The sequence below is a fragment of the Carassius carassius genome, chromosome 47 (genome assembly GCF_963082965.1).
Source record: "Carassius carassius chromosome 47, fCarCar2.1, whole genome shotgun sequence".
NCBI lineage: Eukaryota > Metazoa > Chordata > Actinopteri > Cypriniformes > Cyprinidae > Carassius > Carassius carassius.
This window is the reverse complement of record NC_081801.1, coordinates 7,229,609-7,245,348: the sequence shown is the minus strand read 5'-3', so window position 1 is coordinate 7,245,348 and position 15,740 is coordinate 7,229,609. Positions and strand designations below refer to the sequence as shown.

Below are 15,740 nucleotides of genomic sequence, written 5' to 3'. Positions count from 1 at the left end.
CAACAAAAAGTATCTGTACTTTAAACACATACATAGTGTGATATTTAGAGAAAGATCACACTTACATCATAGTATTTGTGTTACCGTGTAAGCTGTTGTCCTGACTGAATACATCTTGTATTTTATGTACAATGTGATTTTTAGATTTTAGGCCTAGAAACATTATATACAGTGGGACATGGCTGATGGTCATTCTTACCGCCTCATGAAATTGCTTAGCAGTGATTTATCTAATACAGATGACTCAGTTCTTCAGTTTTTATTTCATGTTATATTGACTGGAAATAGAGCTTGTAATTTGGTGTTCTTAATACTTTGTGTTCATTGCAGAAGTTAAAGGAATAGTTCATACAGAAAAATTAAAATAACTTACCCTCTTGTCGTTCCAATTCTGTATGCCTTCTCTTTTTTTGTCTGCAGAACACAAAATAATATATTTTCAAAGAATGTAGATAATCAAATGTTGGTTTCAACGTTTTGGTTAAAAAAAAAAAAAAGATTTCTCAAAATATCCTCTTAAAATCCATTTGATTATTGTTTGTGTATCTGAATAAGTGTCTAATATAGGTTTCTTATGATAAATGGTTATTGTAGGACATCCATCCACGGACCTGTCCAGACTGATATCAGATGTAGAAGTTCCAGCCATCTATCCTCCAGCTGAATGTCCCAGAGACGTGGGTAGATATCAAGTTTATTTCAGAATCTTAAAACAGTAAATGAGCCTACTAAATTATTGGCGTGTATGACAAACTTAATATTCATGAATTACGCCTTCGCATTTAGTGACGTCAAAATTAGAACAACCTGTGAACCCCTGTCTCCAAAGTTTAATTTAAAATTGATTATTATTTTAATTGATTCGAATTTTAATATGCTTTAAAAGTAAACGTGTAATGTAGTACAATTAAAAACGCACAGGTCTATGCCCCCGCTGAGCTCTCCACCTCCCCTCCTCCCATCTGGGAAGTGTACAAGTTCTCCGCGCGCTTACCGCGCATCAGTCCGCTGTGTTCGGCGCTGAGCGCTGCACCTCTTCTCTGACAGTAGCCTACACGCACTGATCTCAAAGGGATTAGGATTGAACGAAAACGTTTGACTTTTGGTTTTTGGGGAGTGAATGCGTACACGTTTCATCTTTGGTAAATCGTGATGACCACTGTGAATGATATTTCGTCTGGAGACAGATTTCTGAGGAGATGTATTTTCCCGTATTGTGTTGTATGTGATGTGTTTCACGTGTTTGCGCACCACAGTGAGATAGTTTGACTTACACGTGTTCCCACGGACCGTTAAATGACCGGGATCCGGCTTTGGGTGATCTATACGATGGATGCAGCGAAAAGAAAGACCGTTGTGTGAGCACTGGGAGCGGGGACAATATGAAGTCTCTCAGAAAGTGGAATCCCGCCCGGACCATTTGGATTATTTATCCAGAGATGATTCTTTTTCCAGTTCTTTGGTTTTTATCTCTAACTCGGGCGGCCCCGTCTATAACAGCCGAGCAGATGGATATGGGGGTGGTAGGTGCTCTTTCAAGCCTGTCTTCCGACTAATAATTATCGTGTAGGGAAAAGGCGTGAAAGAAAAACCTGTGGCCTGCGGGTATAGATAATTACACGTATTAGACACGGTTTATGAAATCGAAAATATATTCGTACTTATGCTCCCATGCGTCTGAATATACACACATAACGGATTTATTTAATTTTTTTCACAGAAATCAAGTTGTTTCACCCAGGACGATTCAGAACCAGATCGTGCGTAAAGAGTGTTAAAGAAATAGTTCAACCAAAAATGAAACCATGTCATCGTTTACTCACCATCATTTTTTTTTTCAAACCTGTATGACTTTCTGTCACACACAGAAGACTGGCGTTCTCGGTCACCATTCATTGCATTTTTTCTTTCCATATAATGCAAGTGAATGGTAATTTTATGGCTGTCGTTCCTTTTGTGTAGCCTACGGCTGAAGAAAGTCAGTCAGACTAATCTGGAGTAATAAAGGGTGAGAAAAGGCAGAATGGGTGAACTATCACTTTAAAAATCGAGCCGTTCACTTGTGGGTTAATTTCACATTCCTACCCGATTATGTGCGCAGTAGCTATAACTTACATAAACATAGGCTATTTTATTCACATACGCATAGCAATATTCCTCAATAAGACCGACGAGAAAGGTCGTGGATCGTAGTTCTACTAATAGAGTGTCCTGTTCACGCCGGAGAATGTCGATAAAGTTATTATGGCCAGATGTCGAATTGTAGTAGCCCATGTAGAACGCTGTTTTTGTGTTTGTCTGCAATTGGAGCAATAACCAGACTCTTCTCAGGTACTTTCCCCCTCAAACTCACTTTCATTCTGCGCGCGGATTCAGAGATAATCCTTGACGTGACATTTCCATGCGCAACCAGTTTTGGAGAGCGCGTGAACCGTCCACATATTTTCATTTGAAAGACAAGTTGTCTAGAGAAATGCTTTATTTATTGACTAGGATTTTTTTGGCTGATATTTTGCCCATTGTTCAAAGTATATTTAAGTTATTTTTAAAGTATTTATTTGTACATTTCACACTGGCAATTCCTTCAGAAATGTTTATCAGGTAAAATATATACATAAAAAATTGCTTACTCTTAAGTTGCATTCAATCATCCCTTTTTCATCCCTTTTTCATCCCTTTACATATTAAATGGTCATTTGCCCATTTATTTTTTGATGATGCACTTTGCTCACTTTGTATCCTAGGTAAGAAAGCAGCATTTTTAATTTAATTTAAGAGTTTTGTGTATGATGGATAAGTCTAGTGGTACAGTTTTTTTCTTTTTTTTTCATTCATTCATTTTGTGTGCAGAGAGATTTTATTTATTTATTTAAAATAAACCAATCAATATTTACTTGCAACTTTAAATGCCAGATTTGTTTTCCATGCGGAAAAAATTCTAATATGGTGATGGGTATATGCATTTTAAATTTAAATGTAATGGTTTGGAGAATGTGCGATTCAGTTCAACTGACCAAATTCAGAAGCATTGAATTTTAAACTAGAACTTTTTTTCTACAAAAATCATACTTAATAAAAAAAAAAAATTTAATCCTTTCTTCCCCTAAAATTTTAAAATACGTTATGCTTAAAAATCCAAGGTAGTCCATGTCCCCACACTTTAAATGGCCATAAGTTTGTGTTCTTGCATTCATATGTGTTTGGTATCTCGCTTGGCTATACATCAGTAACAAAAGCATTACGTTGTTCTGCTCTGTATTTGATTTTTCTCTTCAAAGAAATAGATTTTCCTAACCAATATCCTTTCATCTTTCATATCCAGTAACTTTCCATGTATTCATAAAGTACTGTACATGTATGTGTATTGATCACTTGTGGTCAGAGTTCCCTTCACTTAAATAACCTCTTGTAGTAGAAACTTTTAGCAGCATCCAGTAGGATTTTCAATTAAGCTCTCAAATGATTGGCAGAGAGTTTAAAGGCTTCTTTTTTAATGACCTTCAAAAATCTAATCTAGCGCATATAAGGAGGCTGTTGATATCTGTCAGCATGCGACACTGCATGCCATCAAATCTGATCATTAAATGTGGCATAGAATCTCTGCAAAGAACAGCTCTCTGTGGCAGCAGCTGATAATAACATGACACATACAAAAACATACAGACACTTCTTTCAGATCACATCTCCCATATCTCCTGCAGTTTCCATATGACTGTAGATGACAGTGTTGTTGTTGTTAACTTTGCACCCAGAACTATCATGCTTGAATGAAGACTAACAGGGTCATGTCCACCTCCAGGGAGACTGGCCATAGCTTTGTGGGCTGTTGGCACAGAAACACTTGACAGTCGCAGATAATGCTTTTAGAGATCTGAAACCCCGAGGTGATGGCACAGATGGTGGGGTATAGTTGGGCTGGGGTGGACGGGTGTTAAATAAGGGAGTCGTGATGGAGGAGATGGCCATGTGGTATGGTTACTGGTTTTAAAACTGTTGCTCGGACTGCACAGAATGGGACAAGTCAGCACAATAATGATTACAAACCCCATGCGACACAGTGGATCTCTCTCAGCATCCCTCCCCTTGAACAGTGGCACTGAAAATTAAAATTTTCCTACTTTTAAAGGGGTCATATGATGTGATTCAAATTTTTCCTTTCTCTTTTGGAGTGTTACAAGCTCTTGGTGCATGAAGAAGATCTGTAAAGTTGCAAAGACTAAAGCCTTAAATCCAAAGAGATATTCTTTATCAAATTTAAGACTTTGCCATGCCCCCTAAACAAGGGGCGTAACTTTGGGTCTACCATTGGGGGGGTTAAACTCGTGGCATATTAATTTATTTATTTATTGAATAATTTTCTTGTGTAAAAGGTAACATGCTAATTTGCATAATTTAATTATGCAATCCCCCCTGTCAAAACAGGTGACTGTATTGGAGCAAACAGCAACTTAAGTTACAATTCAGTGACACTGGTTCTACACAGTCCCTGGCACCCTCTGGCTTTACCTCATAGGACACTGGACAACGAACATCTCAGTGTTTCTCAAACTTTTTCTGCCATTCCCCACTTCGGAGATAGGAAAGGGTTCCGAGCCCCACCTGTCCCCAATCTCCCCAACATAATGTTAATAAACTAGGCTTTAAGTTGAACTGTTAAAATGTATTTTATTAACATCACATTTTAAAAACTTAACATCAAATAACTGCATTAAAAACTTTAAAACAGAGAAAATGAAAGTGCAATTATATTATCACTTTGCATGAAATAAGACTCAAAAGTAGATACAAAAAAATTATAATTGTGTTTGCATTTAGCCTCTGATAACTTAAAATTCAGAAACTGAGAAAATACAAGTGTGGACTGAACCTTAGTTGTGCTTGGATTCATTTTGTCACTTTGCAAACTCCATGCAAATAAATAAATAAATAAATATATTAGAATCATCTCAAATTGAACCGGAGGTGGTATATTCCTAATTCCTAATATTCCTTTTTTAGGTATTTTAATAAGATAGATACCTAAAATACGTTGCAAATACAGCCCAACTAAAGGTGTTTGAACAACAAAACACATCCACTTGCACATATTTGACAATCGGAATATCAGATATATCCTGCTATAGCTAAAAAATTTGTGAAATTAGAATAAAAAAAGGAAATAAAAGCAGATCATCAGTCATTCAGCGCTGACAAGCAATGAATGATTTGTCTCCATGGGAACCACAAAGCGATACTACGATCAATAACGGTCGCCTTGAAAACCTTTTAAACTTACGTTTGAAAAGGTTAAGTAAGGCTTACATTTAAATGTGTTTTTGTTTTGTTTTGAGTGTATGGTGTATGGGGGGTACATTACAGATTATTTAAAATATGATACTGTCTTTCTTGCTGGCAAATGAAATTAATAAAGAAAACGAACAAAAGTATTCATTCTGAATATTTCATATTTATTTTAATCTGAATGATGTGATATTGGGGGGGCTATATTAGTTGGATCTGATTTTTGGGGGGGTCATGACCCCCATAACCCCCCTGCAAATTATGCGCATGCCCCTAAAACGGCTCATTCAAATATGCCCCCACATGTCTACGTCACTATGTGGAAATATTTGCGTAATACCACCCAAATGTTCACGCAAAAAATGAAGGTGTGGTTTCCGCAGTTAGTGTTGAAGCAGCCATGTCAGGGAGATGCTGTGTGTATCTAGGCGGAAGCAAAAGCACTAAATTTGGCCTTCTGAAAGTAGATGCATTTGGGAATCTTTAGTATTACTTACAACAGAACAGCAATGCATCAGAGAGAGAGACAGGGTCACACATTGTAGTCAGATGTCTTAATCGCCTGTGGCTTGTGTACTGCAATCTTCATACAAGCTTCATCACTATGTCTGACACACGACTCTGTTCCCCTTTCGGGCTTGAACTGATGGTAAAACTAAGGACATTATTAACTGTCTTTACATTTATTTTGAAAGATAAAGCTTGCGATTATGGAAAGGGGCGTTACATTTCCGACGAGTGCTTGTAGTGATTGGCCAATCACAATGCACTGGGACTGTTGGCCAATCAGAGCAGACTGTGCTTGTCAGAAAGAGGGACTTTGTAGAAAACATTTGAGAGAGGCGGGACATAGAGTACCTACAATAATGTACAGTATTTGAAAAATAATGTTTTTTTTGAACATTAAAGCATGTCAACATATTCTGTTACACCAAATACATAAAATAATGATCTTTAAAAAAAGCATCATAAGGCCCCTTTAATTGGTTTGTGGTGCATGCTACAAAGGTGTTTCTAGCTTTATTTTGCATTACGTTGTTTTCTGTTTTAAAATCCTCTGAGTCAAACTAATGTAATGTCTTTAACAGGAGCACCAGCTGGACCTATCAATGGATGGCAGCCAAACTGTACCACATATTAGCTCACAAGTCCTGAATGGCACATCATCAACTGAGCCAAAGAGAATCAGCCACCTCTGCTGTCATGAGCCTGTCCATCATTCACAATGTCAATTTGACCAATGTTCTTATTCTCTGGCTCTCAATTCTAATTACCCAGAAAGACTTCAGCATGAGTGGCGTGGGCCTGCGATTGACATCCAAAGCGAGGTGGCTGAAAGCCAGCGTAGACCAACAGCAGAGTAATCAAGAGAAAGGGATGAGTATGAGAGCACAGCCTTGGAGACTCAAAGGGGCCACAGCATTTAGAGAACTGGTAAACATTAAATCAATAGCATTTCTCTTTGGCTAAGACAGACCTGTCTCTCCGGAATAATGTACTGTGAATTGATTTGCAGCTGCAGTAAATCAGGTGATCTACTTTTCGGGAAAAAACTTCCATTAGTCGTACCTGTCAGTTGGAATTGGCTCCATTTTGCATTTCCCCACTGCTCAGACAGATATATAACAATGCAGCGAGTGGTAGTAACTATTCTTGTGCTGGTTGGGCCTGTAGTTTGTTGCATGTCCTACTTTCGACTGTCATTCTGGATTCTGGTGACCTCTGGTCCATTGCCAGGCTTCTGGAATTTGGGATTTGGGATGAGGAGATTATTTCAGGAACAAGGTCTGTGGAGAGGTGGCGGATGTGTGGATGAGAATAGATTTGGCACAAAGAGGCAGCAGAGTAATATGTCGAATTATGCACCTAAACCTCCATGCCAATAGTCATATTTTAGAATGTCTATTAGTCTGCCTAATTAGATTCTCTCACAACCTAGAAGTTACGGTGCACAATTTCCAGGAAATCAGGTTTAAAGTTTGGGAGCCAGAGTTGCTGTCCAACAACAACAACACTGATGTATCTTTTTTCCCAAGCTATCACACTGTTTTTGATTGTGTCCAGCCCAGAGTGGAGAAAAACACTAGGGAGGAATAGAAAAGGATGTAGGCTCATCACTCTCTTCTCGCTCCTATATAATAACCCATTCGAAAGAATCCGTAGATGGTGTTTGTAGATATATAGAGTGTCAGACAGACAGACCTTTAAAGGGCCTCAGACTGTTTCTCACTGGCACCCAGTGCAGCTCATCTTTCAGAGACAAGTATCTTTTAGGCTTTGTGCGTCTTTATGACCCTGTAGCATATCTAGATAACATGAGCAGCAAACTGGATGCAGGGGCAGGCACATGGTTTGCACTCTTTAAAGGGTTAGTTCACCCAATAATCAAAATTATGTAATTAATAACTCACCCTCATGTCGTTCCAAACCAGTGAGACCAGTTTAAGTATTTTAGATTTAGTCAGTCCCTCCATTGAAACTGTGTGTACGGTCTACTGTCCATGTCCAGAAAGGTAAGAAAAACATCTTCAAAGTAGTCCATGTGACATCATAGGGTCAGTTAGAATTTTTTGAAGCATATACATTTTGGTCCAAATTGGTCCAAATCCAAATTGGCAACAACTACAATTTTATTCAGCATTGTCTTCTCTTCCGTGTCTGTTCTGAGAGAGTTCAAAACAAAGCAGTTTGTCACATCCGGTTCGCGAACGAATCATTCGATGTAACTAGATCTTCTTGAACCAGTTCACCAAATTGAGTAATTCATTTACTCAAACAGTACACTGACTGAACTGCTGTGAAGAGAGAACTGAAGATGAACACCGAGCCGAGCCAGATAACGAACAAAAGATTGACTCGTTCTCTAGTCAAGAACCGTTTCTGTCAGACGCGTCCGATTCGAGGACCGATGAGCTGATGATACTACGCATGTGTTGTGTGATTCAGCATGAAGCAGAATGACACGCAGCGCGTCTGAACCGAACTGATTCTTTTGGTGATTGATTCTGAACTGATTCTGTGCTAGTGTTATGTGCAGTGTCTGTGCTAGTGTGAGCGCGGGTAAACCGAAGGCTTCAATAAAGGGCAATCATCGCCAATGACGCCATTACGACAAGCGCAAAAGAACCGGTGAACTGTTTTCTTCAACCGGTTTATTGAATCGAACTGTCCGAGAGAAGTACTGGTGATCCGAAAACCGATGCAACCGGTTCTTGACTCAAGAACGAGTCAATCTTTTGTTTGTTATCTGGCTCGGCTCGGTGTTCATCTTCAGTTCTCTCTTCACAGCAGTTCAGCCAGTGTACTGTTTAAGTACATGAATTACTCTAGGATATTGGTTTGTTTTAACTCAGAGGGAGTGTCAGCCATGTTTCAAACAATTCAGTTCGATTTGGTGAACTGGTTCAAGAAGATCCGATTACATCGAATGATTCGTTCGTGAACCGGATATCATACAATGACATAATTTAGATTTTCGGGTGAACTAACCCTCCTTTAAGAATATAATATATACATATATATACATATAATACTGTGTGTGTGTTTGTGTGTGTCTATATATATATATATATATATATATATATATATGAAATAAGTGTGTGCGTGTGCCTTGTTTGATGAATACAATTTTTTAAAGAACAGTATTTATCTGAAATAGATCAATTTTTTTGGAAAGAAATTACTACTTTTATTTCAAGGAACCATTAAATTAATCAGAAGTGACGGTAAAGACATTTGTAATGTGTTTTTTATAATAAAAAAGCTTTCTATTTCAGATAAATGCTGCTAAAAAAGTGTGCTACCATTTTGTTCACAATGTACACTAACAAAAGAAACACCTAAAGTAGCTAGTCCTCTGTGCACAGTAATGATGTATTTTTGGTATGGGCCCTATGAACATTACCAGCCAGGGTAGTGATTATGCTGAAAGCCTCAATGGATAAACCTCAGGAAATACAGTGCCCTGTAATATGTCAAATGCATGAGGGAATGAAAAGAGCAAGACCCTACACCAGTTGCTAGGTCTGAGCACTAATAGATCAAACTGTGTGGTAAAGGAAGTAAGAAGGATGTACTGTAAATGCACACAATATTACGTGCTTTCCATTGGATTGCATCAATTTCAGCACTTCAGAACCAATGTTGCTAAAGTCCAAATTACTAAAGAAACCCCTACATTAACTCCATGTGCACCCTTGGTCTTATTTTAGCCCGGGGTACCCCTATCCTACCCGAGGCAGGCTGAGATCAAGGATGTCTTTGCCATGGCAGTCTATGCAATCGACTGGTTCTTGCAGTGGTTTTGTGTTGCTTTGGCCTACTCTTTCTCAGATTAAAATAACCCATGTCGAAACAGGCAACTATGAAACAACAGCAACAACAAAGCTTTTCTTAAATTGCTTGCAGAATTGTATAAACTGTTGCTGTGACGTTTATAAGAGAGGTGTTTTTTTTTTTTTTTGTAATTCAACTGCCATCCCCACCATAAACACCTCGGCAAAAGGCCAAGTGATTTTAAATAGCGTCCTGTAGATTTTGGTGGCTTCCCCATTATGGCATCTACTAAGTCTGTTTACTTTCCAGGTCTTTAGAGGCACCCAGCAGTTGCTCCTATGGTTTGTCTCTCATTTGCATATTTTCAGTTTCTAATGAGATGACAGAGCAAGTGTGGAGAAGGGTGGAAAAAAAGGCCTTCTCAGACGCAAAGAGTGCCAGAGAAATCGTTTTGCGAAAGTGAAGTTTTTGATGTGTGCCAAAAAAAAAAAAAGATTCAAGATGTAAAGTTTAAATGACACGGCTCCTTCCACTTCTGTTTACCATGAGAATGGCAGAGAGAAAGAAAGGTATGCCTGAGCAAGTGAAGCCTGTAGATTTAGACAGATTCAGGATGCATGACTGCACCATGGTCAAATAGATAAAGGGCAGTATAATAAGGTATTCATTCTGTTTCACCATGAATTGATGACTTGCCACAGCATAGAATTTTTCTGCAGTTAAAAATGAAATATCAGCATTGTTAGATTTAATAAATGAGGCTTTCATTGAAATTACCTCATGAATACACAGGAGTTTCATGGAGAAACTGAATAAGGGTGCCACCACACCACGATTTATTGATTTGGTATGCTGTTTTGCAAGAACATAGAAAAATAATGCAAGGGTTTGTGAAAGCGACACTCTCTCATGCATCCCAAAGTTGAGTGTGTTCCCATAATGCACCTTTCACAAATTGAGTGTTTTTTTTTTGTCTTTCCTTTGAAGAAATTAGACTTAATTAAACTGGATTTAGGTAAATAACTATATCATACAGCATTGATTTTATACCAGTACTGTCAATTTTATGTCAATGTCGGGTGGTAAAATAAGGAGCAAGTCTTGATCCTTCATCAGTGTGCCCTTGGCAAGGCTCTTAACCTCAGGGAGGTCACCAGTTCTCTGTACAGTCTTTTAGGATAAAAGCTATAACCGTTTTCTTGCTCAACCTTCATTATTTGAGCCATGTTAAATACATGCATGTTATATAAAAATTATCCCCTTCAAATGTCTTTTGTTATGACCTTTTTTTTAAATTATTATTTACTTAAATCCAGTGAGTACAATTTAATGAAAGTGTGGCCAACATAGTTGCGAGAAACCACTTGACATGGCATTTTGATGGAAATCTAACATCTAATAATTTTGAGTGCACAGTGAATGATCAAATTGCTATAGAGCAGCGACTGACCACTTTTTAAGCAGCCTTGGTTTTTGGAATTTTTATTTTTTATTTTATTTGTTATTCATTTTCATAAACATAAAAATGTAAATAAAAAATAAAGCCATTCCAATAAAGTATTCTAATCCATGAACTGGACAAACCCACTCCAAGATGAAACAGCAGTACAGATTTTGTTTTTTACAGAAAGGTATTTAAACTTTATTGGTAAATATTTCAGAGAGTTATGGTAGACTGACGTATGATTTGCAATGAAAACAGTGTGGGAATTCAGCTATTAAACAATGCTGGTGAGGTAAACTTTCTCCTATTGCACCATATATTATTTCTTAATCTCTGAATTCTGAACTGAAAAGGTTGGTTTTGAAAGGTTAATTTTACTATTTATACATCATCACATTGTTCTAAACCTTAATGACTTGATTTATTCTGTGGAACACAAAAGATGATGTTTTAAATAATGTCTCATGTGTTCTTGTCCATACAACGTCAGTGGGGTCCAAAACAACATTAGAACACACTTAAAAAAAATAATAATCATGATTTTCATGGCACAATAACTCTAGAAGTGTTAAGAACAGTATGGAACTGTTTGGCCCTTGGTCGACCTTTTCACAGCATTTGAAAAGGGGAACATGGGACTGCTGTAGGGGTTCTGCTGAAACTTTGTTGTTTCTGAGTTCAATGATGAGTCAGTTGTAGATGAGTCAGGACTGCATGCTGCCTCCTTTGCCATTTAGACGGCATATTGCATAACGTGCCCCAGAGATCTTGAAATCAGTAGTGGAGATGGGAAGATTATCACCATCATAAGGTTTCAAGCAATTTTCAGGTAAACGATAAAAAGTGTCGAATAAATCGAGCATATGTTCAAAAATATGTTTGACGCCCACATTATCTAGCAACAGCTTTGCCATGATGGTATACAGATGGCGGTGGTACTGAAGACACAAGACAGAAATGATTCAAAAGGCATATGTCCATGTCTGCCCCCACTAGCCAATTACACTTGTATTATTTGTCATGAAATTTGCATGTTTCCAAAAAAAAAAAAAAAAACAAGTAATCCCTACAGAGCCCACCAATGAATATAGAGGTAGAATCATTATTGGATATGATTCAGTAGCATTAGTAGCCAAGGAAATAAATTATCACATTCTTCTGTTTGTTTGTTTATCAGGAGCCTCTTGTGGCTGTTCTGAACTTTTTCGGCTACTGGTTTGTCATGTAAATGTCTCGCGGTTGCTAAAAAGAGGGCCTTTGGGCATTTTTTCTGGTAATTTCTTGTCTCGCTTGGATTGCTGTGATGAGTAGTTGAGTCAATGGGGCTGTCTGGAGAGAAAAATTGCTGTTTTAAGTGTGCTTTTATGATAATTTCTGTTTTTAGCATCTCGGGAAGATGAAATACAGAACCATAAGCAACAAATAAAAATTACAGCTCACAGCTGCCAAGCTAAGGTGAATATCTTAACTCTTAACAGTGTTGGGATGTAACAAAGCCAAGTGCACACTAAAAGACTTAGAGTCTTGTTTTCTGAGTTTTTTCTCAGTTCTTTGTAATTTAGTACAAAAACAAAACCAAAGACCCTTTTCAGTGTTGTTTGATGACACATTGTCATGAATAGTCTCCTATTGCTTTGTGCATCAGTTTGTTTGAGGAGCGCTGTGAGCTAGTTCGGAAGAGAATGATCTTGTAATTGAAACAGCTAGTCTGAGATTAGTTGTGCAGTGTGCACAGAATTAAATATAGAAAACAAGTTTGAAATCTGTAGAGCCTGAGACTAGTATGCATACAAAAAAAAAAGTTTTGTAATGAACATGTGCTGCAGGTTGGTTATGATCAATGATTTTTTTCTTGTTAATCTAGAAAGCATTAGATTGGGCAAAAATTTGTGTAACATGAGTCATCGATATTTTGTACCATTTTATAAAAATTTTTTAAATAAAATAAAAATCTATTTTAAATATATATATCTTCTGTCACAAATTAACTCAAAATGGAAATGTAATAATTTATAATTAATTACAATTATTTATATCATCTGCCAGTAGTAGCTGAAGCAGAATTAATATTACTATCAACTAATCTGTTTGTCCAGCGAGCATTCAGTGTAATTTCATATCAACTCTAAGAAATAATATTTTTCTCACAGTGATAGGGCATTAGAGCATGTAATAAGATCAGGAATTATTAAAGGGACATTATCCAGAGGCAGTGACAGAATCAGTGCACAAAACTTTTATGAACTAAACACTAACACAAATTAGTCTAACAAACATGCACACACACTCACGCATACATACATAAAGTAGATTAATGAAACCAGATAATGCAGTTATGGAAAATGAGTCAGTTAACCACCTGAGCAGAAACCATTTTATAACGGGGTTTACATCTTATGCTACACCTCTGTTTCATTTAGTTAAATGTACAATACTTGCATTGGCTTGGCAACTGAACGAGCATCCGGATGCAGTCTCAGAAGAAAATGTTAATGGTTTGAAGGTTTGGAGGTCTTGGAATTACGATCACGTTCTTCCGGGTTTGAAGAGTGATGAACGCTTGTGGTGATTGCGAGTTCTCTTCCTGTTGAAAATTTGCAACATGGCTTGCTGCAACTGTGATGTCCTGCCAGTGTGGAATTTGTTATCTATTAATACAAATTCATAGATAACAAATATAATATAGGTCATATTAACTAGTAGTTCTATCATAAGCATGCATAAAACAGCATACAATACAAAATACAATATACAAGGAAGTAATAATCATACATATTATGTTCTAGAGACGTTCGTTCATAGAAGGTTTTCTATAATTGAATTGGTAAGAGTCCATTTTATATGCATTATGTGTCTTTCCATGGGAAAATGGAGTGAGAGTTGCACTGCTCACATTCCTTTTGAGCAATAAAACTGCAAGTTATAAGTGTCAGTCAAGGCAATATCAAAGTACGGCAGAAACTGTGTATTCAACGTTTCAGCAACAACATATATTTTCTCCAACTCTTTTTATTTGCGAAGGTCATAAATCTTCTGGAAGTGATGTGTGTACAGTGCTCCATGGCAGCTTTATTGGTTTGGTTTGTTGATAGTTATCTTTGTAAATATTAATGTATAACTCAATGCCACTACTGTATATACTACACTACAGTACAGATATAAATTAAATCTGAAGACACAGTTACTATTTAGAGGAGATTGAGACTATGTAACATGGGCATGTTGTCTAAAGGGATGTAACTAGAGATTTTAAAAGATTTTTATTTTACTTTTTTGCATTCACAAACCTTTAATTACTGTATAAGTTTTAGAAATGCCAGCTTGTGTTTTTTGTTTGTTTGTTTGTTTTTATACATTTCACAACTTGATGTCTCAGTTACAATTTTATTTCTCCCAATTGTTCCTCAAAATGCAATATTATTTCTCTAAATTGTGACTGTTGCTCACTTTACAGCATCTCTGTCTTCATCTCTACATATTGACGTTTTATCTTAGAATGTGAATCTTTTTTTTTTTTTTTTTTTTTTTTTTGGTTTTTAAATTTTTAACAGTCAGGAACAGACTTTCATGCTCTAGATATGTTCAGAAATCGACTTCTTAAAAAATAACACCCTGAGAAGTATTCACTGAAGTAAGAAGTATGACAGCCAGTCTACTAGATTCAAGTTCTGAAAACAATCAAATATAAATTTACCCCTTCCCATGTTTTGTAGATGTTGATGTATTTGTTGACATTTAAACGTCATAACATCTTAAACTGTAAAATCACAGACTCTTGTTTCAAATTTCAATTTTTCATTACCTAGCAGAACCTTTGCGGGCTTTTGGTGATTTCATAAACTGATTTTACTATACAGTTGACCTTCTCTGGTCGGGACTCATTTGGTTGACAAAAGCCACATTAGAGAGTATGTTACTTCTCAGGGCGGCCTTCTCATCCATCACCAGTGAACATCTGTGGTTATGCTTTGTTAAAGTGCCCTGCAGCGAGGCCCAATGATTGTGTCACAGGACTCATGAGTCTGGCCCCAGAAAAGATAGGAATTGAGCTAATGAGCTAATTAGCAGTTGTTAGTAGCTCAGGGCCCTGGGATGATTTGTAAGAGAATGGATGAGAATCCCTCTTTTGTTGTGGCACCTCTCTAATGATATGACAGACTTTCCCTGATCACACAGGCTCATCCACAAAAACACTCACCCCCGTTCCGCTGCAATATAGAGGAAATAGACATCTAATTTCATCTGGTTCAAAACGTCTTGCAAGAACTGATTTACTGATTCTGACAAGGACACAAAAGCTATTTTTACGCCTTCATCACTTTATTCAGCTGTGTGTTTATTTATGTTGTTTGGAATAAGCTGAGATATTATTACAAGAATGCAAAAGCAGTCAATTGGCTCTCAATTCCCACAGGACTGATTTAGCAGTGCTGGAAAATTCTCATATAATTCTCCTAAAATGAGTTATTCAAGTAAAAGTAAAAGTTTCCTTGGTTAACGGGGAGTAAATAATTTATAAAATAATATGTCTTATTACATTGTGCATTTCGTATTTATCAGACAGTGACGCAGAGAACAGTGTCCGCATAAAAAGTTGACTGCAACTTTTCATATCTTCCTAGGCATTTTTTCATTTTTATGAATACACATATTCTCCTGTCAAAACTCAGCCTGTTGCCAACATTCCTCAGGTCTGTCGCTTCCTGGCTTTGTATACTGTGTGTGTGTGTGTGTGTGTGTG

The 15,740-nt window shown here is 37.1% G+C and overlaps 1 protein-coding gene across 1 annotated transcript in view; it reads left to right on the top strand.

Annotated features, from left to right (window-relative positions):
* Positions 1-1,018: 1,018 nt before the first annotated feature.
* LOC132130735 (matrix metalloproteinase-17-like) overlaps positions 1,019-15,740 on the top strand; it is a 70,635-nt gene continuing 55,913 nt past the window's right edge. Inside the window, exon 1 of the mRNA XM_059542528.1 lies at positions 1,019-1,523. Coding sequence (XP_059398511.1) covers positions 1,383-1,523 — 141 coding nt within the window. The 5' untranslated portion in view covers positions 1,019-1,382. The remainder of the gene's footprint in view (positions 1,524-15,740) is intronic.